General features: G+C 45.6%; 1 protein-coding gene across 9 annotated transcripts in view; it reads right to left on the minus strand.

Annotated features, from left to right (window-relative positions):
• Positions 1 to 885: 885 nt before the first annotated feature.
• Positions 886 to 26,687, minus strand: part of fbrsl1 (fibrosin-like 1) — a 317,456-nt gene continuing 291,654 nt past the window's right edge. For 2 of the 9 annotated variants that reach the window (XM_006805434.3, XM_006805437.3), the window contains 13 exons: positions 16,633 to 17,035; positions 15,755 to 16,014; positions 13,681 to 13,931; positions 10,278 to 10,328; positions 9,974 to 10,069; positions 8,276 to 8,347; positions 8,073 to 8,102; positions 7,703 to 7,774; positions 6,906 to 7,038; positions 6,185 to 6,268; positions 4,888 to 4,971; positions 3,823 to 4,075; positions 886 to 3,380 (listed from right to left, as the gene is read on the minus strand). In XM_006805434.3, coding sequence (XP_006805497.2) covers positions 2,084 to 3,380; positions 3,823 to 4,075; positions 4,888 to 4,971; positions 6,185 to 6,268; positions 6,906 to 7,038; positions 7,703 to 7,774; positions 8,073 to 8,102; positions 8,276 to 8,347; positions 9,974 to 10,069; positions 10,278 to 10,328; positions 13,681 to 13,931; positions 15,755 to 16,014; positions 16,633 to 17,035 — 3,086 coding nt within the window. In that variant the 3' untranslated portion in view covers positions 886 to 2,083. Of the gene's footprint in view, positions 3,381 to 3,822; positions 4,076 to 4,887; positions 4,972 to 6,184; positions 6,269 to 6,905; positions 7,039 to 7,702; positions 7,775 to 8,072; positions 8,103 to 8,275; positions 8,348 to 9,973; positions 10,070 to 10,277; positions 10,329 to 13,680; positions 13,932 to 14,117; positions 14,279 to 15,754; positions 16,015 to 16,632; positions 17,036 to 26,687 lie in introns of all 9 variants that reach the window. The other 7 variants (XM_035914199.2, XM_006805439.3, XM_006805436.3 and 4 more) reach the window with 6 other exon arrangements.

Below are 26,687 nucleotides of genomic sequence, written 5' to 3' on the forward strand. Positions count from 1 at the left end.
GGTTCAATTACCGAGAGGCTAAATTGAAAGCGATAGTGATTTAAGTCTTCCCAATACGCCGACCACATTCTGCCAAACAGTCTTTTCAAGGAGCCCTTTAAAAACCCTGTTGGAGTGCGTGAGACACAGGAGCACTATTGATTTTCAATAACATCCCCTAATGACCTGGCCACGGTTTGATCCACGCTGTCATTATGGGTTGATACCATGGGACTGGGATTGGCGGGCCTCGCGGCGCACGGCGGCGAGATGAGTAGTCGGCGCATTATCGGGATGAATTGGCTGTCTCTGCTCAGACAGCAGGCGCAGCCGAGGTCTTGTCAATAACAGGACAGGGCACCTCAGGGCTCCCTGTGCGGCCCACTCCAGAGTGCCTTCCGGCCTCATTAGAAAAGGAGATGAGTGGTGTGCGCGAGGAGAGGAGGCATATGAGAAGAGAGGGGAGCCTCTTTTTCCACCAACTGATAGCCTGCCTCCCAGGCATTGCTCCTCTTAATGAGTCCAGACCGCGGGTCAATATGCCGCTGGGCTGCCAGTCAATACCGGTTACCTGCAACACAAACACTCAAAACCTGCTTTCATACAAAATCAATGTTCTATTAGTCCCTGCCTGTATTGCCTTGGCCCAATCTCATCGATCCCTGTGAAGAGCTCTGCAGCCCATGTATGACAGATTACGGTCAAATGATCTGATGGCTTAGGCGACTCTGCCAGCCAAGTCGGCTTTATGATTTTAAAGTAATATCTTTGTATCAGATGAGTAAATGCTCTAAATGCTGGAAACTAAGGCAAACCTATCAACCTCACATACACAGAGCCCTCAGCAGATCCGGCCACAGCTGGCAGTCGGCGCCGGAATTAAAGATGAGCAGGAAATGTTTGACATTAGGTCCAAACTTTATTCCGTACGTTTTAAACCATGAATGTTCATTTTCATTTTTTTTTTGCACGCCTAAAACTCTACTTGTTTTGTATACAAGAGTCTAAGAAAAACAACTGCACAACACCACAAGGTTGACAGAGAGAGTCCTTTTGCCGCCCACTAAACAGAGTCCTCATTTTCTATCTGGGGCTGGTCCAGTTTGTGACTTGGAAGTCTTTGAATTATTTAGTCGTTATTTCATTCGTAAATATAAACAGGTGTTAAATCCAGGTTGCTCTCAGTATCACCGGTATTGTCTTTTCCCTCCGGGTGATTTCTTCTGCAGGGTGCTGTGTGCTGCTTTGCATAGATTGCAGATGATCCGTTTAGGCCTCCTTACAACACCCTCCCCTTCGTGCTTCCCGTCCGTCGGCCGCGCTCGTCTCTCTCGGCAATATTCAGCAGGCAGGTGATTTTTCCCGTGTTTCGTTTTGATTTTGTTTTTCTAGAAATGGTTAAAAAGCCTAATAAATTTACATGGTAAACTTGCAGCGAAGGAATAGCGACAAGTTATTTACATCTGTTTTCTTTACAGAGACTCAACAAAGACCTCATAATATATATTTATCTGCATATCTCAAAGGCAAAACAATTGAACAGAACAAATCGGTAATGTAGCATTGTACATCGTCATCACTGAGGATATCCTGGTACCATGAGGTTAAGTTACTGAAACCAAAATCCAGTCTTTACAGTGGGTCATACGGGATATGTCTCACAATCAACTGGGATAAATATTGTAAAAGGCGTGACTAATGCACAAAATACATAAAATTCATAGAAATGATATCTATACATGGAACAAGGATAGGAAATGTACAAACTCATTTGAGGACCTCTATTTTGCACAAAGTTGAAAAAAAGGTATTGGATTAATATATTAATAATTATCAAATATTTAAGTCGGCAATAAACATACACATATTTATGTTCTCTTTGCCGACGCTATTCGACCTCCAGTCCACTAAAAATAAAGTCATGGCATGTGCTTAATTAGCCTTACACACCTTTCATTTGTACAATCATACCCTTTCCCTTAGGGACTTTTGCTCTTCTCTGGTGGAGATGAGCAGTGCATTTTGTTTACAACAAGAGTTCAGATCAGAGGAGGGGGGGCGCGTCAATGCGCCCTGTAAGACATTTTTGCACTTTTCCAAGAAGCTACCGAGCTTCTACCTCTTTGGGGTTACGTGATGGGGAGTAGTCCCGTGGGTCCTGGGTGGTTGTGAGGGGGGTAGTCCTCCGGGGCGAGGCTGGCCTGGCACTGCCAGCTGGCACAAGGGGTGGGGGTGCGCTAAGTGCGGCGGTAGGGGGCGTTCTGTTCAGAGGGCCGTTGTGTCCTGTGGAGGGGCTGAGTCTGGGGTAGGGCATGCCACCTAGGTGGGGCATAAAGGGGGGCATGTGTGGTAGATGGCCCTCCATCGGGGACTGGTGCAGCTGATGAAGCCGCGCTCTGTCCAGCTCCTCCCTCAGGTGGAGGCGCTCTCGCTCCTCGGCTTGCTGTCGCATTCTCTCGTGCTCCCTGCGTACCTCCAACAGGTGCTCGTGGTGGGAGTAGTCATGAGCCTCCCTTTCGCGGTAGGCTCGCTCCTGTTCGTACATGCTGGGGAAACGATGCCCCGGCTCAGGCCTGAGCTGGAAGTCCATGCGGCGCTGCAGATCCAGGCTGCGGTAGGCCTCTCTGAGCGGATCCCAGGGAAAGGCCGTGTGCGGCAGGCGCTCTCTTCCTGCGAGCGCTCCCATGAAGGGAGCCATGCGAGCCCGGTCTAGCACGTTGAGGCTGCCCATCTGAGGCATGGCGCTCATGGAAAGAGGCAGAGAGTGTGCCATGGGGACGCCGTGCAGGCCAGGTGCTGAGATGTCACTACCACGCGGTGAAGGAAGGGGGTGCTGCTGGGACAAAGGTGGATGGTGGTGGTGCGGGTTTCCCGGTTGGCTGACGGGAGTAGGAAGAGCTTGGGCTGGTGGCTGGGGGGCCGGCTCCGAACTAACCACCATGACCTCCTGCTCCTCCTTCCTCTCCTCCTTAATCTTCATGTCGTTTTTCACCTTATGGAGGAGCTCTGCAGGTGGGGGCTCCTTCCTCTCGCCGTCCTTGAGCGTAGACAGAGGCCCGCCTGCCATCTTGATGCCCTGCTCGTTGATCATCGTCTTAGAGTAGGGGGAAGGGGAACGCTGAGTGGCTTTGATGGAGTCTTCCGAGGCTCTTCTCTCTAGCATCTCCTTGCCCGGCGAGCGACTCTCCTTCACCTTCACATCAGCCAGCGTGGAAGACTCTCTGTGTCGCTCCAGCAGCTCCTTCTCTGCCTCGCGGACCCTGTCCACGCTGCCACTGTGATGCCGACCTGAATCGCTCGAGTTCTGGCTGCTGGAGCGAATCAGGCTGCTGATCTGGTAGCTGACTGGTGCAGAGGCCGGAGACGAGCGGTTGGAGTGGCGGTTGCGATCCACAGAATCCCTGTAACGGCACAATGTGAGAGTTTTATTTTCACCAGTAGGTCGTGTTTGGTTAGCGTGTGATTAATTCTCAACAATAAAATCTGCCTTTTAATTCTCGTTTAAATCACACAAGTCGCCTCGCTCTCGTGTCCCTCGCTCTGTTCGACGGGAACCCTTCATTCTGCTGCCGTACCATTCATAGAAATGTCTCCAATTAATTTCTGACAAATAGCTTCTCTCGTCGTGTCGTAGGCTCTTTTATAAGCGTGCCGGTTGTTCAATTTATTTCAGTTTCCATGGATACGACTTGTAACTACCATTCACTGTTTTTCCTTTGCTCTGCTCTGACTGATCGGCTCGTATGTATAATAAAGCTGGTTTATCGTCGTCGCTGTTGTGGTATTTCAGGAGTCGTCTTTTCCATACTGCATGTGAGCAACGCACAAAAACATACAACCCACCGGTCTTTATCTTTCTCCTCTTTGCCGATCGACGAGTCTCTTTTCTCCCGCTCTCGTTCCCGTTCCCTCTCCCGCTCTCTCTCGTGGCTGTTGGCGGAGCTGCTTCTCTCAGCATCTGCGGTTTTGGGCCACTGCGGCGGGGTGGGGAACGACGGCGGGGTTCGTCGAAGTCGGTTCCAGGTGTCGTGGTGGGGGCTGCCAAATGTGGGCAGTCCTCCCGGCCCCTCCTTGGTGCCAAACATGCTGTTGGACCCTGAAGGAAAGAAGCAGACAGGCGTGGGACCCGCTGTAAGTTAATTGGGCACAAAACCTTCTCGAGGACACATAAGATGAGAAAGACTCAACAACAAAAGCTGCTTTTGTCTTTGTCTCTGGAGGTTCTCTCACTGAAGCACTGAAGCTGTTTGAAAGAGTTAGAGGTTAATGCCCCCCTCCCCCTCGAACTGAAGAAAAAAACCTACTCATTTGCTTTAAGACTAAAGGTCCCCCCCCCTCCCTTCCTTTTCTGCACCGGATGAACAGGGAGACTCACTGCCCTCTGGAGATGATAGCTGTGAAAAGCCAAGGGGAACCTTAGCATTCCACGGCATGTCTATTCCAATCACATCCATTTTCACAACAGGGTGACCGATTTGGCACACAAAAATAGGAAGGATGAAGAGAAAGAGAGAAAGGCGTAGAGAAAGGATGCGAAGGGAAAAGAGAAAAGCCTCCATGGTGGTGCAGAAGGGGCTTGTCAAATAATTAATAGACGAATTACCACCAAACAGCAGACCTAAGAGTGCCTACTGGCAGCAACACAGCCAGATTAAAGCCAGGCTGTCAGGGACTTAGTTGGTAGATGAAGTGGAGGCAGGGAGGAGGTTTGCTGTGCTGCCTTGTTGGGCCTCCCTGGGCTAGGGCTGTTTGGACACAGAAACTAGAGCTAAGTGTCTAGATTTTTTTCTCCCCTCCTGGCTCTCCCTGTGGTCTAACGCTGTCCTGCTCTATTCTATTACTGGCCACAGGGGCCAGATTGAAGGGGGGAGCGGTGGAGGAGGAGGAGGAGAGGGGGCCAACGCTTACCAAGCGAGGGGTTGCCTAATCCTCCGAAGGCACTGCTTGAAAGGTTGCCGAGGCCGCCAAAGGAACTGGAGCGACTGAAAGGATCTGCAAAATGCCAAACAGGGATTAGCAAAAGGGGGGGGTGGCTGGCTAGCAGCGCTCACCCCAACACCAACCCATTCCACTCGGCTTTTCTCTTACAAGCGAGCCGTGGTTTTCTAGCGCTGCGACCCTAGCTCTCTGCCTGGTAATCCTGCAGTAGCCAGGTTGCCTGGATGCTGGATTCACTGCCACTAACTGGAGTGGAGTGTCTCTGACCTGCTGGGGCCTGTGGAATAATGCTGCTTGGTGGGGGAATCAGTTTTGAGTTCTTGGAGCTGAGCTGGAAATGGATTGTGGTAGGACAAGACAATTAGGAGCTGTGGAAATTAGCCTAGACAGAGCACAGTGATTTAACTGGTGAATCACTATCTGATGGACTCCATCAGTCACAGACTATAGCCTCCAAATTTACGGGGATAACAAATATTTAGTCTGAGAAGTCAGCGAACGAGACTCATTAACTAAGAATTTGCAGTCCCGCTTTAAATCGGAAATAATCCATCAGGAAATGCACAACTTGCCAACCGATTAGGGTTCAAGGATTTTTAATTCCGGAGCTTTTCACGTATTAGAAAAGACAACAATTGAGAAATCTCCTCTGCCTCACACATGAATTCCCATTTGTTGACTAAATCGTCATCCTCAGTTTACCATGTTTTCATAGGCACAGAATGGACTGACACTTAAACAGTGTCTCAGTCCGAACTGAGGATGATGAATAAAAATGCAAACAACCGAATGCACCAAAGAATCATACAGCACGAACGCCGCTTCATTATTCCCTTCTTCCTGGGTACGACGAAATCAGCTTGGCATGCTTATAGAAAATAGTGTCTTGTGTGCTGCTGCACTGTTTGTCCGAGCAAATGAGGGATGACAAATCGGTCTGGAGGCTGGAAACTACGTCCGTTTTAATAAACCCGGACTCTGGAGTTATTTTCGACCGTATTATGAATCACACTGGCTGATTGCAGGATGGCTACATTCACTATTATAGTAAAGTAAGAGGCAGTACTGCAGCTGGCTGTTGCTAACAATATTGTACATTAACCTTGAAGTGAAGCTGAGATCAAAAACTAGGAATACCTTTGGTTCAAATGACACCCTGGTGGCTTTTAATGTATTTGAAACATGAGTGTAAGAAGAGTGAGCGAGAGACTCGTGTTGAAAGAGGAGATAAATGTATAAAAAAAAGATAAACATGGGGGTTACTTACACTTACCTGCCAAATGGCTAGGAGGCAGGAATCCACTGGGGTGGGAGGGGGGGCCGTATGGAGACGGAGGGGGGTGTCCAGAGCCTATCGGGACAGAGGATGAATAGTGTTATTATCCATATCAAGTCGTCTGGTCGGTTGGGGAACAATCTTACACCAAACCCTAAGTTAAACACATGCAGCATCACAAACTCTGATACGACGTGGAGCAGATGAGCAAAGAGTTAGCGGAGTGATGCTAACGACTATATCAGCTGCTTTTATTGCAGCTGTTATTTGTTTGTGCGTGAGTCTGCAGCAGCTTAGTGAGGTCAGCTCTTGAATGTACAACAAGTTGGCCTCTTTCACAAAACACTGCTACCATCACCCATATTTCATGAATTGTTAATGATAGAACCAATTACAGGAGTGCCTCCGACACGCCGCTGCATAATTACCAGTCAGAGGCCATTCTCTTCTCTGTTGCCCTCCAACACAGGGCACATCAGTCAATTACCTGACTGAGAGCCATGCATATTCATAGACATATTTGACTCCCTTTACAGGCAAAACACTTGCTACCAAAGCACTATAATTATGTCAACACTGCACGAGAGGGAAAATAAAAAGTGTTTTTTTCAAAACGTAGTTAGAAATGTTAATTTCCATAAAAGCAGTAATGACGTTAGGAGGCTTGATAGGTTGCCTGGACATGCAGGAGGTATTTTGAGCCTTGACCAACCTGTGGAGGGGAAGAGGGGTCGTGCCAGATCGTGAGGGTACGGGAACCCTGGGAAGACTCCTGGCGCTGGGGGTCGACTAAACAGGTCCAGCTTCCCATTCATGTCAAGTTTGTGAGGGTCCAGCTGCATCTGCTGTAGAAAAGCAGAGAAGGAGACGAAGAAAATTAGGTCAGTACGCAACAGCGTGAAACATTTCCAACGAGGGAGTGAGCGCGAGCGATCGTCAGCTGCACTGGATGAGAGCTCAGAGAAGGACAGAGACTTTGACAATGGCTCCACGTTTTCAATTCTGACTAGCTGTGTTATAACAAATATATGTAAGCTGATTAGGGAAACAAAATCCTTGGCAACTGGGGTTCTGGGCCCAAGAAAAGCCTGAGACACCCAGGGCCAGTGGCATTAGCAGAGGATCTCCATGGCAAGGCCACACCATCCTCTGTCAGTGAGAGGAGTAATTTCTGTTCTGTGTTCACATGTTGCGTCTGATACCGAGTGCTACTGTTACCATCTACCCCTTCTCTTATGGAGTCAGAGAGAACCTTTATAGAAAATACATGTTTAAAGTGGAGCCTTCGTGTGTTGGGCTTTGCTTCTTTTAAAGCTTTCTGCCTCTTTCCAATCATGTGATCGTTCTACGTTTAGATCCAAACAAAAGATCCGAGTCAGCTCGATCTGCTCTAGCATGTAGTGTTTTCAATAAGTTAGCTATTTGGCCCGTTTTCCATAACCAATATAGTGTATCTGGCTTTACATGACAGCAAGATTCCTTAAAAACATCACTATCTGTCTCACGCACCTTCATTTTCTGCTGGTGGTGGTAGATCTGCCATGCGATCTGGACATGCACTGCACACCACTTGCCAGGTTTCTAAAAATTTAGAGAGAAACTGAGGTTAGCCTGCTGGCTTTGATATGGGGAGCTAAAAATTGATTCTGGCATAGAGCTTTTCTGGCCAAACTACAAAGTGGGAACTCATCAGAATTTGCAACCAGGCAACATATTAAGAATATCTAACCCCAATACAGACCTCAAAGCTGAGCGTAAATGCAGCCAAAACCCTGCATTTGCTTAATGGAGAATTGTTAAAGAATTTTAAGGTTTTAGACTTTGTGGCCTGGCCAGAGAGATGAAGCATTTAACAGAAAAGGATAAGGCATCTACTTACCCTAACAGATGTCCTGAATGGATCTGTTATCTGCATGGATAAACAGATAATCATTATTACAAACAACAAAGACACATGCTACTAACTGCAAAACTGAAATGCATGAGAAGAAATGTCTCCAAGAGACATATGTACTGGATTATGTGTGGCTATCATCAGGAACATGAGCAGAGTGGCTGCGATGCTATCGGTCGGATGCTTACCCGCGGGTCCTTCTGCAGAAGTGTATGAGGCACTGCTCCAGGACGTGCTGCTACATCGATGGGATTGGATGCCTGACAGAGAAAGACAAAGACAAAAAGATACATGGTGATCAACCACATCTGGAACATCTGCACGGGGAAAGAAAGAAACTGAACTTGGCGCAACAACACAAAACAATTTGACCTCATATAATAATTCCCAAAGGGGGTCTCAGGCATCCTCAAGAGAGTCCTCTGCAGAACACTGTTAATTGCATTTTTTCCATTTATTTTTTTTAAATATCCCCCGAGAGAATGAATAAGATTACTGTAATCCCAAATATCCTCACATGCATTCTACTTTTATGGGACTAAACCTTATTCTTATGCTTTGTGTCAGTGCTGTTATGGAGATAGCATGAAAGCATGTAAGACGAATTTCTTGCAAAACTACTCGAAGACCCTCCAGCATCTATTCCAACCCAGATAATTAGCTGCACTACGGTCAGCTAATGCCCAAGTATTTGCACAGCTGTAGCTGATACAGGTAAAACTGCAACGATGCTTCCCAGAGTTCAGAGTTATGCCAGAGCTGCACATCTCTAATTGTTTCATCTTCAAGTCTGCAGAGCACAAGATCCTAGATCAACCGTGTTCCTGGGGTTTTATGCTCCAGCAGGAAACACATGTCATTTCACGTGGCCTAACCTGACATGCACCTCCTTAGAAATGTAACTATACATCGGGTCAACGCAGCCCACAACTAGTATGATTTGCTCGTTCAGCATCATCGATTCATTCGTGTTTCTGGCAACTTTTTTGCCACGTTTTTAAATTTTACCAGTGAGAGAATCTCAGTTTAAGGAATTATAATCATAGCATCAATATAAAGGACTCACAAATGTCAGGAAATACCTGGAGGGAGATTGCTGAAACTATGGGAATGAACGTGATGGAAACTACAAAGAAGTGGAAAAACTAGAGATATGTTTGCAATCTCCTCCCCCCCAAAATAACCAAAAGGCCCGGCATTTTATTTCTTTCCATCAGCTGGCACTGATATAAAACACCAGGACAGGACTACATGGTCATTAACACAACGCACCACATACAAGCAAAAATGCCGCCAACGATGTCGCCACTTATGTTGGTTACACCGTGAGCACTACAAAGCTAAATCAGGCCTTGATCTATTGCCTTATTAGAGATCGGCTGATTCTGCACGGTGACCAGGGTCGCCAGGCCCCACAAACAAACATACTTCCCAAGCTCTATCCCCCCAAGCTCGTCTCCAAGAATACTTAGCAGCGGCTTTGGATGCATAAAACTGCGCTTTGAACCATCTGGAGGGGCCTTCCACAAAAGGGAACCTCCATCACTGAGCCCTCTGGGAATGGGGCCAGCGGATTTAGGCCAGCTTTGATTGGTGGCTTACTTCAGGTCACAGCCCCTGAGCATCTGCCAGACTCACACCCTCCCGCCCCTCGACGTCCCCTGCATCTCCTCCCTTCTGCTCTTCTGGACAGGCAGACATCACGGTCCTATTTTTGGCCTGCCGTGACTAAGGCTTGGAGTCCACCTGCATTTTTACATTTTTGTGTTCCTTTTGCGCACTTTTAAAGTGTTTTTCTTGTAAACGTCTGCACGCTTTGTGGTTTCTTTTATGCTCAAGCTCCCTTAAAATCTCCCGTTTGTAGACAGTGGGTTAAGGGGTCTGACCTTGGGCTGGAAGGCTCCTTGCAGCGAGCTGAAGGGTCCTGAGTGTGGGAGCAGCGGGGGCATGCCTGGCATGGTTGGGGGGTAGGAGGGGAAGAACTGGAAGGGGGAGGAAGGGGAAGATGGGAGACACAAAACAAAATCATACAGTCATACATACAGGACTCAAGCATATATATACACACACACACACAAAGCCACTGCCACAATAAATGCTGTCAAGGCAACATTCAAATATGTCAAATATTTGATTTGCCGTATGCAAATACTGTTAACACATTTAAATTAGTGCAAAAAAGAGACTTACGTTTGAATGTCTGATGAATGGATTGTCCAGTTTGGGGCCATATTTGTCGAACTGGAACAGACAGAAAAGAAAAGCATTAGGAAACAAAAGTCCACATAATGATACACTCGAACAAAATCCCTCATACGACAGCCTTCTTTGGTAATAAGGTCTCATTATTATTATTTTTTACATTACAAAGGCAAAAACACATGCTCAACATCTGTGACTGGTAACGAGCAGGGTTCGGTCCAGAATAACAAGCCCTGGGGTAAAGCAGCTGGCTTGAACTGGTCATGGGTTTACTTAAACAGCGTGGTCAGATAGGCAGTTAAATCACTAACAATACAAGCGCTTAAGCACACTGCCAAGATGAAGACAGCCTGCATGATTTTTCAATTGAGCATACAGACATTGGGCGTGGAGGCCCGGCTTAGGAATCAGACAGCTTTAAGGCCAGACCAGTTGTTTCTAATCACTGGAAAATCTGAAGAAATGTGAATCTAATTGCTTTTGACTGCTGAGATTTTTTCGTGTGCAAAAAGCCCCAATGCTATATCTGGGAAGGAAGTACAAGAAGACATGTAGCTTGTTTGCAGTGTTAGGAAACTGCACTTCAAAAGACTTGGAGCGACAAGACAAAAAAGCGGGTCAGTCCGTAAAACCACAGAGGTCATATGTGAAGCTGTGTGAACGGTCTGCCTTGTATGATTGAGACTGATTTAAGGAGATGGGATTTCAGCTGATTAAATGGTTGAAACCGACACCACCTCAGAATTGTGAGGAAAGCGTTTCTGTGGCAGAACTTAGCCTATCGGAATAATTTTAGTTGGAATTTGCCAGATGAAAACAGTGTGGTTACATTTAAAATGTTTCCGATCGTGCCCCGCACACACAGAAAGCAGTCGGTAAGCTGAGATGGACAGGAGGGAGGGAGGAAGAGAGCGAAGGGAGCATGAATGAGGACTTTGTACGTCTGTTCGCGAGCCAATACCAGCTCTCTATTTTGAAAACGTCTAATTACAAGTGACAGTAACTTATTCCTATTCCGTAAATACACAAACCATTTGCAGGTACTTTTTGCGAGTGTTTTCTCAAAGCTCCGTTGGCAGGCGCAGATGTTTTGGGTTTACGTAAAATGGGAAAATGAACGGGTATGAATCAGATTTTCTGTGTGCACGCGTGCAGCGACAGGGGTGGCTGGGGAGGGCGGGCGCTGGTAAAGCTGCTGGTGCAGATGCAGGGTTTGGGACACGGGGCCGTCTGGTGAAGCGGGTCCAATCACATCTGTGCGCAGAATGGTAATAACAGCGGCGATGGTGTCGGCGGCCCTGTTCGTGGGCGATAATGGCCCCGAATCAAAGACAGCCCATTGAGAGGAAATGCTGAGCCAGCTCCCGAGCTCATTAAACAGCTCCTCTGCGCTTCTGAAGGCGCGGCCTGTTTAATGTCTGTCACTGGAGAGCGGGTTTTGGCTTTATGGCCTTGTTAAAAAAAACAAATAAAGAAAAAAAAAAGTCTTGCCTTAAAATTTATGGAGGCTGTCACAGTTTTATAGTAAACCGCTTTGGCTAATTAACGCTTAATATTTCATCCTATAACAATTAAAAATATTTCTCATCCAAAGACATGGCAGGAGCAAGGGGGCAGGCATTCACCGCTGCCATTTGGCAAGCCAGCTGCTCGAGGGCGTAGAACAATAAACAAATATAGAGCCTTCATAATTTCATTAATTACAGCCATTAGCCAAGGGCTGTTACATAGTTGAAATGACATGGGGCATCTAGAGAGCAGGAGGAAAAAAATGTGTGTGTGTGAGATAGACAGAGGATGCACAGCTGGGAAACACTTGGTCTGGCTTTTCATGGCAAAACAGTAAAAACAGCCACAACATCATCATTACTCTGCTTCTTTAAGCACTAAAGAGAAGAAAGCAATATCGCTACTGAGGGGTAGGAGGGAGGGAAAGGCATACGTTAAGTAAAAACAGCGAAAACGACAAAATACACAACAGCAACATTAACGTCAGTGTAAAACCCCACTGAAACGACACAAAAGAGATGATGGTGGTGGTGGTGGTGTTGGTGGGAGGGGGGGGTCACTTCTTTCATCTTCAAAGAGAGGATTGTGTAGCGCATAATTCCTTCCATGTAAGGAATGAACAGCAGAGCAGATAACAGCGTGTGTGCTGACCGAAGAATCGTGTAAACGGCCTTTATCTGACTGCGCCATAAATACCAGAGCTTTGATTTCTAATGTACAGGATGGGGATAATCTTGGAGTTGGGCCTTAATGGGACCACGGGCTTTTAATCAGAGGTCATGACAAGATGGATTAGATCTATTAGACTAATGGCAAAAAGCTACAAATGGGGAGCCGTCTGATTCGACTGACAGCGGTTGCTGCGCATTTCGAATGATGGATGAATAGTCATAACCGTTTTTCCTCTGTACAAATTTTGAGAGCTGCCAGTGTTAAGCGCCCCTCCCTCTTCCCTCCAGACTTGTTGGCATTTAAAACACGGAAGCAATTAGAAACGTTATCAAAACAGTTTTGCAATGATGTCATTTCCCCCCTTTATCCACAATGAGGTCATCTGACCCACTAGAAAAGCTTTGAATTTGTCATTGGAATGTATGGTTGCTTTTGGGCTTTGCACACACGTACGCGCAGCAATAAGTCCCTGTTACACAAACACACACATATATGTCTGTGTATATATATGTATGTATAAAAGTCTGCAGGAATGTACTCATACAGACACAGACCTTTGTTTTTAATGAAAAGGCATATCTAAACAGGAAAGTAGCTTCTATAAAAACTGAAGCGTACTGAAACTCTACAGTCCTTTCTAATAATGTTGGGATGCTGTTTAAATGTAAATGAAAGCAAAATAAAATATTTAAATGTGTTAATAGAATTGAAACAATCAAATATTGAAAGTGAGAAATGTTATCATTTGTTGTGTCGTTTAAAAAAGCTGCGGCTAAACATGCTAAAAACACCACACTATTAATAATGAACATGCTATTGCTAATTTAAAATTACAAATAAACATTTTACATGTTGCCTCATCAATCTGTTGAATAAATATAGTTGCTGATAATGGAAATATGCACTTGAAGCAATTAAATTGACAGTGTAGTAAACATGCTCGTGTGTGTTTGTGTAATGGGAGGTGGCAGCCCCGATTAAACGCGATGCTTCCAGCTTGTCGTCCACAGGAAGAGTGCAAAAAAAAAATTAAAAAATTCAAACTCAAAGTGTCAGATTTTTCTGAAGGGAGGGGTTCTTACAGCTACAGGACAAAACTGGCAAATTTGGGGGTAAAGAAAAAAAGGGAGGAGTTGATTGAAGAGGAAATTGGGAGGGGTAACAGGTGAGTTGGTGGGAAGTTACGGGAGCTTATTTTACTTATCCTCACATTTCTGGCTTGGGTACGCACCATGGGGGGTGCGGTGGGCGGGGTGAGGATGGCGGCCGGGGGCAGACTTGCGGGGAAGGGCGTGAAGGTGTGCTGGTGGGTGTGTTGGTGCTGGTGCATGTGCTGGTGTTGGTGAAACTCGGCCCTCAGGAGTGACACAGGGGCCAACGGCGAAGCGGACGGCCCCCGGCCCCGCTCTGAACTCTGAACCAGGAAACGGTTGTTCAGCTCCTGCCTCAGGAGGTCATGCTCTGCAAGAAAGGAGAGCGAGGGGAAACCCAACAAAAAAAAAAAAAAAAAGAAAAGCAAAAAAAAGGAAAAAAAAGAAAGAAAAAAGGAGGGGGGGGGGGCGGAAGGGGGGACACAAGAAAAAAAAAGGCACGGGCGCCCAGTCAGTCTTCACAACAAGGGTAGAAGAGAAAAAAGAAAATAGTCACCTGGCATTCTCTGTTTCTCCAGCTCATGCTGTGAGGGTTTTCTACGTGGGGACTCATTGGTGGTGGTAAGAGAGTTGCCTGTGACAATGTGCCAATCAGAATCCCCGAATGAGGCTGGCAATACATGATTGGTTGGTTGAATGATATCAACAGGCTGGTATCTAAAGACAAGAAAGAACCAAGAGTCATCCCAGCAGAAAACACACACACTCTTGCCCTCTATGAGAAAGTCATTTCACAACTGGCATATTTACTGCTTATTTTGGAGACACCCATCATGTCTGGAGACACTTTCTTTTCTGATGAGATCGCCTGTTTCGATAGAATCTTTGAACATATTAAAAATCGTTACAAATCACTCGTGTTTGCATGCTAGGCAACACAATTTGGGCTGCAGACTGGCTGCTTTCGGTGTGCTGTCTCCGACCGTGGTGGCTGTCTGATTGTTAGATGACATTTACTCGTGATGCATCCAAGCCCTCTTACAGTGCCCATTTAATATCTGTGCTACTAGAAATGCAGACCATCTAAGAAGGGACCCCAAGTGTATTTATTTCCATTTAATATAATTTTCCACTCTGTAATGCCCAACACTTATTTCTATGCAAGACCCTTTGTACTTTTTTCAGTTTATTGATGAGCTCTAAGTGCTTACTGCCTACTGTGTTATTAGCATTAATATCCCATGTGCTGCATAGAGTGCTTTAAAGATTAATGCAAATTTGTCATTGCAATTTACTATGCTGAGGCACTATGGAGAACGGATGTATAATTAGAGCCTTTTTTAAAACTGACACTGATACTGGCACCGATATCGGATGATTTAAACTCCGATAGCCAGTAACCATCAACAGATATCCCTAGCATTCATCATGTGTGGTTATTTATGAGTCCTTACTAACCTATTTGTGGATTGCTGTGACTCTGCTCACATCAGCTGGTTGTTGTGGTATTCCAAAACTGTGTTGCCAATACAGTTTTGGAATACCTGCCTAACTATGAACATGGTGTTAACAGTATTTCTATCATCTCGTCTTTACTTGAATTTTAATTTATCAGCTGTTATAAATTTATCGATATACCAGCAAATAGTTAATAGATCAACACCACTGGTATATTGGTTCTATTTAAAATACTTGGACAAACTAAACTTCTAAGAAAAGGCTGAATCCCTCACCTGTCTTCACTTAGGAATAAATGCGTTGTAGAATAACTCAACAGTCTTTTTATTTAAAAAGAAAAAGTAAAGGATGAGCACTTACCAGATCAGCAAATGGTGCATAAACACTTGACTTGTTTGAAACAATGTAACATTTTTTGTGCCATTAATGGTATAAAAATCCGACTAACTGTAGCAGGTTAAACAATATTTGTCAGGTTAGTATTTTCTGCATCTATAAATCCTTTATTTAAACAACTGCAATTGCAGCATGAACACAGTTGTACAGCTAAGTGTAATTTATCTAATGATAAAATGTCCTGTAGAACCGTGTTTGCAGTTCTTTTGTTAATCTCAAGAATAAATAATAAATCAAAAATGTAAATGTAAAACATTTTGCTCCCTCTGAAGTTGTTTGTCTTTGGACTTTGCGTCTCCGCTAAAGCTACCGTGCAGCATTTAAGGTGCGCAGCTTTACCTGGGTAGGGGGTGCCGGCGGGGTGCCCGGGCACCACTAAACTGTTGGTCGGTAAGGTCGGTGGCGGCGGCAGTGTGGCTGGGGTTGCAAACATGGCCGAATGGCGATGGGCTGGGCTCCGTAGGGAGGAATAGTGCGAGGTAGAAAGGTTGGCTATGGAGAGAGGCAATGCAGGGGCCGAGGACGGAAGCCCACTCAGGTGGTGGTGAGGGGACGGGGGTAAATGCTGTTTGGGAAGACCCACTGGACTGCTGCTGTGGCTAAAGATTTAATGGGGTACAAAAACAAATGCAATCACTATTACCATCATTTACCATGTTAATACAAACCGTACATATCCACACACTGTGTTGCTTTTTCTTGCAGGTATCTCGCTGTAAGTTCAGCTAACGTTGACCAAATAAGAGTGATTTTCTAATAATGCTTCTTATATTGAATTAAGAGAGGTGAGGGCACAATCTGCAAAGGTGAAATGGGAAATCATGCTGTGTGCACTGCACTGTTGCCCGATGAAAACAGTAAATCTGACAGCTGGTTATTGTGAGGGGGGAAAAAATCAATATCCACATGAAAACAGTCAATACTGTGTGGAATATAGAATTGTCTATTGGACTAGATCATATTAATTTGGAAGGTCTGGCAGGTTATATTGTCTTCACTAGAGTGGTAGGAAACAAGGAAAGTGTTAGTGTCTGCAACACAACACCGTGAACAGGTTCAAAAGGTGAGACGGTGAAAGTGAAGACTGAATTTCTGTTTGCTTTCTGGTAGTGTGCAGCGCTGAGCTCTGTGCAGCGCTGAGCTCTCACTAACGCAGCTGAACCGTGTGGTTGCTTTAGCAGGTTTATACTCGTGATTCTGAGCCCCAGTAAAAATACCTGATTTCGTGGAGGCTGCTGTACGGCAACGGGTGGTGCACTGGCCGTGCGTGGTGCTGTCGGGGCAGAACACGAGGCTCCTGGTGAGAGTGTGGGTGAGGAGGGTGGGGGTGGGGGTGGGGCGGTGCCCTCAAGAGGGGAGGTGTAGGGACAGGCGGTGGAAGTTGCAGCTCCCTTTTAACACTGAGAGGAGGCGGGGTGGGAAGCCGTAACCTAGGAGGCTCTGAGGGTGCCGCCGCTGCAGCGGGGGCGGGGGAGCCCGTAGGTGCCGAAGCCGGGGTGGGGCTGGACACGGGAGGTGCAAAGGGCACCTCGCTGTTGCTCTGCTCCTGGCTGCGCTGGAGACCGGAGACTTTGGCTGAGCTACAAGTCTTGGACTCGGGACTCTCATTCGTTGGCACACCTGAAACGGGGAAAAAACAGTTAAAATTAAACTTCATCTTCGTTTGACTCGGTAACACCTAACACGTGAAAAAACTGCTCCCTCTCTGCCTTTTTCATGTTGTCCCAGTGTCTTCTACCCAAGGTTCCTCTTGTTTCCCTCTCCCTAGGTTCCATTAAGTGTTTAATCAGGTCATTTTCATGCTTGACTATAATCAGATGATCCAATTTCTTCCCGCGATCCAGTCAGTATGAATAAATCACAGCTAATTAAAGTTAAATGTCGGCCCCCATTCAGGGCTTTGCTGAGCACACAATCTGGCATGAAATAATTATGTTTCAATTGTGTTGTGAGGAGAGATCGTGGCCCCTTATCTTGGCCTCTCTGGCTCTGGCATCTTATATCTTTCCTTCTTGTTCTTTCAGGGGATAGGGGAAACCACAGGAAAGCACTCTGAACCCGTTTTTTACCATTCATCAGCGGCCTTTTCAGCAGACAAGAAGCTTTTATAATCAGCATTCCACAGAACAACGACTTTTCCTACTTAGACTGTCGCAATTTAATGACTATAATTATATGCTGTTGTAGCAGGCAAATAAAAGCGGGAGAAAAAGCAGCATCTCGACACCTTTTACGTACAAAGAATCTCAAAGCAGTTATGAATCTTAATGAATAAGACAAGCCAGTTGGTGATTTTGTGCTTCTCCCAGAGTTTAATGCAAAGGAAAATGACCCGCAAAGATTGTGAGCTCGAGGATACGCTTGTGTGACAACTGCAACAGCAAAATCACTGCTGTAGCTTCTGAGCTAATCAAAGCTGCTACTGCTGGTATTCGTTTTAACTATGCACACATGCACAGAGATAGACGGGCAGACAGACAGCTTGGTGGTGCCCTCTTGGTGGCTCTAATCTACGAGTGCTCAGATACAGCAGGGTTTCAGTCAAAAGACATAGCAGTGCTTCAATTAAAAAAGATCCATGGGCACACTCAACAGTAACAAAATGAGAAGAGCTGGGAGCTGCTGTCAAACCAGTGAGAACTCAACATGCAGCCCACTAATGGAATATCCAGGCCCTATTAACAGCCTGCTTAATCTTTCAAGGATCCTAACACCCATAAAAAGGCCAATAAAAAGGCAAGGCAGGGCTTTTATTTATTTCTTTATTTCTTTATTTGTTGAGCTCCCCTTCCATTTACTCCTTACATTTATAGGAGAACTGGGGCTGGCTATGGTGTCATAATTTTCAAATGAATTCCTGGGTCCAGGCCTATATAGACCTCCGGATTTATTGGGGTCTGGGACTTGGATTAAACTGTCAGGCTCTCGGTGTTACGGGGACGGAGAAAGAGGAATACTCAATGGCAAAAACACAGAGGCGGGCAGACGAACGGAGGAGAAGAAGCAAATATCCACAGTCAAAATGTCGCTGTTGGGTGATGTTGCCATGGCAACCGGTTTTCCCAGACATAATGCAAGGCGAGTGATACTGAAGGAAGTCTCACTACGACCATAGAGGGAAGGGAGGGGGGGTGGGGGCTTCGCATTCTAAGCCAGGGCCACAGCGAGCGCCGGGTTATCTTAATGATGATTCTAATGGGCTCTAATGGAGGCAGCGATCGGCACAGACCAACACATCCCTCATTAAAATCCCTCTGAAAGCTAACTTGCACTCACAAGCGTGCACACACACACACACATATACGATTGCACGCACAATAAAACACACCCACACGTGCACACGAATGAATGGAACATGGACAAGTTTTTACTGTTGGCAAACACATGCAACTTCATTTTAGTGAAGGGCAGAACAAAGTGAGAAAAACCAGACATAGAAAAAGAGTTGCATTATCCAATAGATTTTTATTGTTTGCAAACTGACCTTTTTTTTAATAGGTTTATCTACCATTTTGAAAAATATGCAATATGTATGCATGATAACTCTGACACAGTCATAAACCCTATGCTGCGTGATATTTTTCTAGAACTTGCACTTCTGGATACTGGTAAGGTTTAAAGTCAGGGTGTGGCTGCTTTGACTGGCAGGTTTTTCCTGCTATTTTAAGGCTATGTCCACACGTACACGGCCAATCAGAAAACGGAGATTTTCCGTTTTCGTTTTAAAAAATAATCCCGTCCACACGTAAAGGCAGAAATGAAGGAAAACGCTGCTAGGAACATGCCAAAGCAGCAGGTGGTGCTATATTCCTAACCGTGTAGAAATGTTGGCCAATCAGAAGTCTAGAAGCCTCGGTGGGAAATAGTAAACAAAGATGGCGCATAGAAGCAGAACCGAGTCTTATGTGTGGAGGGACAGTAACTGTGTGTGTATGTGTAAGCATTTAAACACTGCAGAGAGAACAATTAACAGTAACAGTATTGTAGAAATTCATTTCACCGAAACAATAACGTGGCGCACAGTGTGACGTCAAAAAAGGCGCACACCTTTGACTCTGCGTTTTCTCCGTTTTCCTCGTTCACACGTAAATGCAAAAACGGAGTTTTAGAAAATATCCACCCTGGCCGGAGTTTTTAGAAATCTCCGTTTTCAGTGAACAAAAACGCAGTTTACGTGTGGATGAAAGGTGCGTTAGCCGAAGGCTGGACTGCATCACTGTGTTTAAGCTGTTGGTGCCATTAGCAGAATTTTAAATTGAATTTAAAATTCAGTTTAATATGGTTTCTTGTGTGGCGCACACAAGATAGTACTTTAGTTTTGCTGAGTAAAATACGTGCAGCCATACAGTTTGTAAATGTAGCTAGCTAACCATGCTTTCCAGCCTTAGCTGATAACTTAGCATTCTGCCATATGAACAAAAGGACAGTGGCTAAAATGCTAGCACAGAGGCTTTGAAGTCCAAAAACGTCCACCACAAAAAAAAGACTTCTTGTTTGTTTTGTTTTTTTGGTCCCATCAATGCAAAGCAACACTGCACAACTGTCAGCTGACTGTCATGCATTTCATTAAACTGTAAAAACAAAACAAAGTTGTTCCTCTTTTCTGCAGGATATGTAATATACTCCCTGAAATGACATACTGAGGAAAACAGTGGGCCAGCCACAGGCGATCATGTGAAACAAATGCCATACGAGTGCGCAAAAAAAGTGCTGTCCTGAAGCTCTGCCCTGCAAACCTGAGCAGATGGTCTGGGTGAGTCAGACAGGTTGGAGGGCAGCCTAGTGGTGGGGGTGGCACCCCTCTCCCCTTAGCTGGGCTAGTGCACTGGGGGGTGGGGGGCGCAGGGACATTCCCTAGGGGGGTGTTGGCAAGTCTGCTCACCAGATGACATCTCATCCCAGTATTGATCTTTTTATAGTTGTTCTCGTGGCCTTGCTTACTCGAGGGAATTGGGCCTCGCCCTGTGTGCACGTGCCTCAGTGTGCTATACCGTGGGTTGGGGAGTGGAAGGGGCGGAGCATAGGGATGCAGGGACTAAGGTAGCAGACGGACAACAAGCCACTGGGATTTGTTGGTAATAACTGATGTGTCCAGAGGGGAATCTGAGGTGAACACGGTGTCGCTACACAGCTGTTCCTGCCTTCGATACCCTTAACTTGTGACCCTGTTTGTCCCTATGGAACATCTGGAGAGCTGTCACTGATCTGGTCCTCTGTGGCCTTTACGCAGCCAGATGGCCCAGATTGGAATGGCTTGGACCAGTCTGGAATTGCTTGGCCCTTAGCTGGACTGTGGCTTGCTGGTGCATGGTATACTCCCCGTGAGCAAGAGATTCCTTTAAGGTGTCTTGGCACTAGAAACTCAACGGAGAAACCCAGAAGAAAAGCCTTGCACACATTTCCTCATCTTTAGAAATCATTTACTTTGAAGCTTGTTTAACTACTTTATTTTAAATACACACCTGGCTACCTGCAAATGGCCCCTGCAACCTCATGAATGAAACAAGGGCTCTAGAGAAAATTCTCATTTGGTTTCCAACTAAAACCCTCAGCAAGCTAATGCTGTGCATGCAAATGAGCGTGTTACATAAATTACCTGCTCACGGCTGACACTGATACCAGTATATACAACAGCCAGGGAAACAGAACCTGTATGCAAAAAGCCCTTTCAGATTAGATACGAGAATATGCAAAGCATCCCTATGATAAGGGGATGTCGGGGGCTTAGGGCCACTGGGTGTTCTCATTTACTAGGCAAACACTGCGGTTCACTCCCTTCGTGGCTTTGCCAAAGCGTAAACAGTCAGGGCAGTGATAAAATAAGGACATGAACAGACAGATATTTAAATAAAGCAGCATATCCGCCGAAAGACGTTGGAGGTTGCAGACAGTATGTGAGGATGCATACTGCCTTGATGCGTCTCCCGCTGGCTTTGGCTGACAGGATATTCTGCTGCACTTGACGGTTGAGCTCACAATGATTTGGTTTTTGTACCTCTCCAGACAAGCAATCTGCACAGAGCCAAGGCTTAGCTCATGAGTGAGTGACTGTGGAAGATGGCTATAACAGATACTGGCAGAAGGCAGGAAACCGCAGTCTTGCCAATCAACACTTCGTTGCCGTGAGGTATTCAGTCATAGGAAACAGGCGGGGTGATTTCAACAAAATGATTTTGTACGAGAGGAACAGAAGGGCTGAGCAGTGTTGAATCATTGTGCTAATAATAAAATCATAGGAGAAATTTGCAACGGCTTGCTTTGCCTCACACTATTTAATCTGCCTCGAGCATCTCCAAACTGGTAACGAGGGGAGCCAAGGCGACATTTTTTGCAAATCTCTGGGACATGTAAATGGGGGGGGTGGAGGGTGGGTGTAAGAGGAGAAAGCTGGCCAAGATAGCGAAAGAGTGGGGACAGCTGACACGTTTCAATTATTTCTCTCTGTCTCTTCGCCGCGGCTCACCAAGGAGTGAATGGCACCAGAATGGGGACGGGTGTTAAGCTGTAACACGTTTACAGTCAAAGCACAGGCATAAATCGACAACCTAATGTTCATTTCACAGAGCTGGCAGCTCGAACTGAGAGATGAATCAGTTTTTCCTGCGCATATCACATCCCAATTCAATCTCGAGCCATATGGTGCAGGACACATATGCCAGTCATCCCTTATGGCACATATGCCATCGTTGTGGATGCGAGGCAAACGAGTACATCTTTAAATTGGAGGGAAAAGAGTGAGTGTGGAAACAACAGAGGTTGAGATGTTGACTGTCGAAACCCTTTTATATCATGCACGGTCCAGCGGAGCTCCAAAAGCAATGTTAAACTGTCATTAACCCCTGGCTATAATGTGTTGCTGCAAAGCAAGGCGTCTCCACGCTCGCACTTCCTCTTCTGTCAGGATCCTCCCTCCCCCAAGATGTGTCTAGCAGAGCTCATGTGCTTTGGGAAAGCCATCAGTCTCAGCTCCTTATGAACACTGCTGGGTCATCTAAGGTCAGTGCCACTGGGCGCTCCTAAATAAAAGCGTAGACATCTTGGAACTTTCAACAGAAAAACTCAAGTCTAATGGCTCCTCTGACACGGCCCACCCTGCCAGCCGAAAATCTGACCCCTTTCACTGTCACTGACCCATCCCCAACCTCTGTGACCCCTTTCCCCCTTTGGGCCACAGCGGACAGGCAGCCAACATGGGGAGAACGGGAGGGGTAACTTGAACTTTGAGGCTAGATTTTGTCTTGAAAAGAGAAGGGGGGGCCTTCAGGAGTTATTTGCGCGACGCTGAAAGCACTAGCCTTATCATTTCATTAATTAGCATGACACGCCTGCCTGATGGACTTGAACGCCGCAGCGGCAGCTGTCTCAATTGATTATAGCAGTGGACGTGGTGCCGCAATTATCGAGGTGACTGGAGACAACGGCTGCCACTTCTAATAAAGGACTTAACTCCTGCTTCCCACATCACAGCTCAGCGGTGGGAGGACAGCGGCAGCCTCCCTGTGTCTCCCATACCTTAAAGACCTTTTCAGAATCTCTCTACAGGCTTCTGTGGAGCTCAGTGTGGGCTGTAGTTCTTGAGCAGCGTGTCAGCTTTACTTAAGCTTCCATACTGCCTGAACAGTATCACTTTGGTGCCCCGCAGGAAAGCATCCTCTATTAGCCTACCAGCTGGCTCATAATCCGCAGAGAATGGAGGGGAAGGAGGTAGGAATGAAAGAGAGGACGAGAAGGAATGTAGGAGACACAAAGACAAGGAGCTTTTTGCCAGGAAGCTTCAAGTCCAAGCAGAAATGGAGGGAGTGAGTGTGCAGCAGTGTAAAGAGACCCACTGTTTCCCAGCTTCATTTCATGTATGAACGTGCAGGAAGCCCACATGCATCTAAGTGGACATAATATTATCTTTCAGTGCCGTACTGATTACTTCTCAATGGGATGGGAACGGTTGGGTGAAAATCCTTCAACAAATCTTAAGTGGCATGACAGTAGGCTGAAAGAGCCAGCATGTTTTTCTTTGCCTCCTCCTCCATCTCTGTTTTCACTCCCCACTCTGAAAGCAAAGCAACAACTGGAAGCTGACAGCTCCTAACCATTCACCATACCTCATTCACTGTTGTGACATATGCAGCCGTTGCAGTTTAGTGCAGAGGAAGGGGCGGGGCAAGCATCCTTGCAGACAGATCACGTTTCCAGTGCATTTTTTTTGAGATAAAGTGGATGAGTATTGCAAGCTGTGCTTTAAATTAAGAGCTACTCACCTGCTTCATGCAAATAAAGCATCTTTTCTTTAAAAAAAAGAAGATTAATAATACCCGTTGACAACCAAAAATGTGGAGACAACTAATGTTCTAACGTCTTGGTATCACATTAGTGGGAATGGCTAAAAACAAATATCCATTCATCAGTGACAGCCAGATAGCAAGACCATCCATCAGACGGCACTTTTCTTTGTCTTTTCATGCTTACACGTTGATGCTGCTTCTCTAAACATTCAAGAAACCATCGATGCTCTAGCTGTACTCGTACAGCACGCCACAGGAATTTAAAACCAAAACACTGTTGCATTTACGCTCATATGCAACCAGTTGCAACATAACTACTGCTCCAAGTTTAACATTTCAAAGTAAATAATGTGTCTTGTACTTTTTTCAGTGCAGAAAATTGACATTTTCCAAATGCACTGGTGACGTCATACACTATTAGTGCCATAAACTTCAAACTAGCTACACGCAGCTGAAAATGCTAGTTTATCAAAATATTGTTTGATAACTAAAACCAACTTCTACACTCTTAAGCCAATTGATAAGTCAGTATCACTACAATAATCTTCAGCGTAGCGACAGTATCTGTCTAAAGATAGTGTGCTTCAGCAGCAGCCCCCCCGGGGGACACACTGTCCACTATAGAGTCACTGGTGTCATGTCGGTGCCACTTCTATAGGAGGATCCCTCTGCTGCACGGCTCCTGTAGTGCTGCTGGGTATTTAGGCTCACAGATGGAGACGCAGCAGCTGCTGAAGACGGCACTCGTGCTGCCATCTTGCCTTGTTAAAGACTACGTGCCAAAAGAGCCGTGTGCTGATGAGCTACAAACCTTTTCTTCCTATAATAGTCAGAGCTTGTAATATCTGAAAGCCAATACTTAAAAAAACAAAACAAAAAACCACCTGAGTCTAGTCTCGAGCGTCTTTTTTTTCTTTTTTTTTCTCTTTTTGGGTGGGGGGTCGATAAATTACACGTCGAGGCTTGATGACACACTTAAAGGACTGGAGTAGAGATGTTTGAAATAGCTCTCATTCACAGCTTAGTTAGACAAACACACACAAAAGCCTTCTCAAAAGCACTACCCTCCTTCTCCCCACTGCCGCCACAACAAGAGTGACAATTGGAGGGTGTATTAGGTTCACAAACATTCGCTGTCCTTCCTTGCACCTCATTCATCATTCTTGATTAGAGGCCAAGGAAGAGGGATAAAGTGACCCAGACCGGGGGGGAAAGAGGAAAAGAGAGGTTAGTTAATAAGGCAGAGGGGAGGGAAGAGGGAGCAGAGGGTACAGAATCGTGTCAAGTAAACGAATGGAGACAAGGCCTGGATACTGACCTTTGAGGCTGCTGCTAACCTAAACCCAGCATCGTCTGCACCCATGCCACACATGCAAGTGGGTGCTAACAAACACACACACACACAAACGAAGAATCTAGCCTCCTTTAGCCGTAGTGGGCGAGGAACAACAGTGCGAGTTTGCAGGGCTGCTGTGAGCGGCAGCATTTCACTCTGGTGTTCCAAGTGTGGAAAGTGAAGAATTGATTTGTTTGGAGTGTGAAGGCAGCGTGTCAGATTGGGGAAATGTGTGAATGTGAGTATGTCTGTGAGGAGAGGGGTGGTGCACGGTAAAACGGGAGCGAAATTGGACTCTGAAATGAGCCAAATCACTCACAAGATGAAACAGACTACACCAGGGGAAGGAAAAAAGAAAAAGAACAGAGAAAAGAAAACAACACAGAAAAGTGTTGAGCAAGGTTTGCTGGCACAAAAAGGCAAAAAAAGCAAACCAAACAGGCTTTCTTTCTGCTCGACATATTTCAGACAGAATATGACAAAAACAACACTGACGGAGTTAGAGGAATCAAAATCAAACCGCCAAGTGTGTCTGACTGTTTCATGAATCCATGTCGAAGTGGAGGCGCCACACCACATCAAACCCTGTAAATTCTCCTGAAAGCCTCCTCGCTCCCTTTAGCAGCCAGCGCTTAGATTATTGTGTGCAGCTAAAAGGTAAGTGCTGGGAGTGTCACACTTGAGAGTGTGTTTTAAGCACCATAAAGTATCAAGACCCAGATGGCTCATCCTCCCTGAAAAACATGACCACTCTACCTCGGCTCTAGTGGCACCTGCTACCAGGATTAGGCCGGCGCTACACTAATACAGTGTGCCACAGCTGATAAGGAGCCCGAGGCACTTGTCTGCACAGTTGATGAGTCAATAACTGTATCATTAGTGATAGAGATAACCATATATTGATCTTTTCCAAAAACACAGGCAGGCGTGATTTTGATGCAATTGGTCACAGTTAGGCTTTAACAGATGTGCTCTTTGGAAAGTAAATATCAGCGCTGATAACACTGGGCTGACTCTGCACATCGCTTGTAATAGGTTGCGCTACCAGTTGTTTTTAAGATTACATTTCTGTACTAATAATGCCAAGATGTTCACAAATGTGTCAAGTATTTCAATATTTTGACATGGTCACTGTTATAACTGTTAAAATATATTGTAAACGGGACATTTAGAATATTTTTGACTCCATATGTTTGTTTGTTTTAGTCTTTACTTGGTTTAAAGTTCACAGTGATGTCACAGTTTAGTCCCTCGGTTAATACAAAGTCTGAAACAATGAGTTTTGGCGACCTTTGAAGCCATCTTTATGGGCGGGGCCTGATATGAACAACTTAGGATAGCTCCACTTCTTGAAACCAGGCAATTTAAAACGTTGACCATCTTTAAGGTGAATATTTACCCCTGAAAATTTACATAAATATGAACCAAAAACGAAAAAAATATTTTATTCATTATTTTTAAAATAGCTCTGATACACGATTTAATCACCTTATTCTTGTTGATGATAATCTAGTAAATAATCTGCTATAGAGTACATGTTAAATCAGAGAAACAGCATTATGGGAAATCTGATCTTAAAAAGTCTGAAACAATGAGTTTTGGTGACCTTTGAAGCCATCTTTGTGGGCGGGGCTTTGTACCTGATATGAACAAATTA

This window comes from Neolamprologus brichardi, chromosome 12, assembly GCF_056152115.1.
Source record: "Neolamprologus brichardi isolate AB-2024 chromosome 12, ASM5615211v1, whole genome shotgun sequence".
Taxonomy (NCBI): Eukaryota; Metazoa; Chordata; class Actinopteri; order Cichliformes; family Cichlidae; genus Neolamprologus; species Neolamprologus brichardi.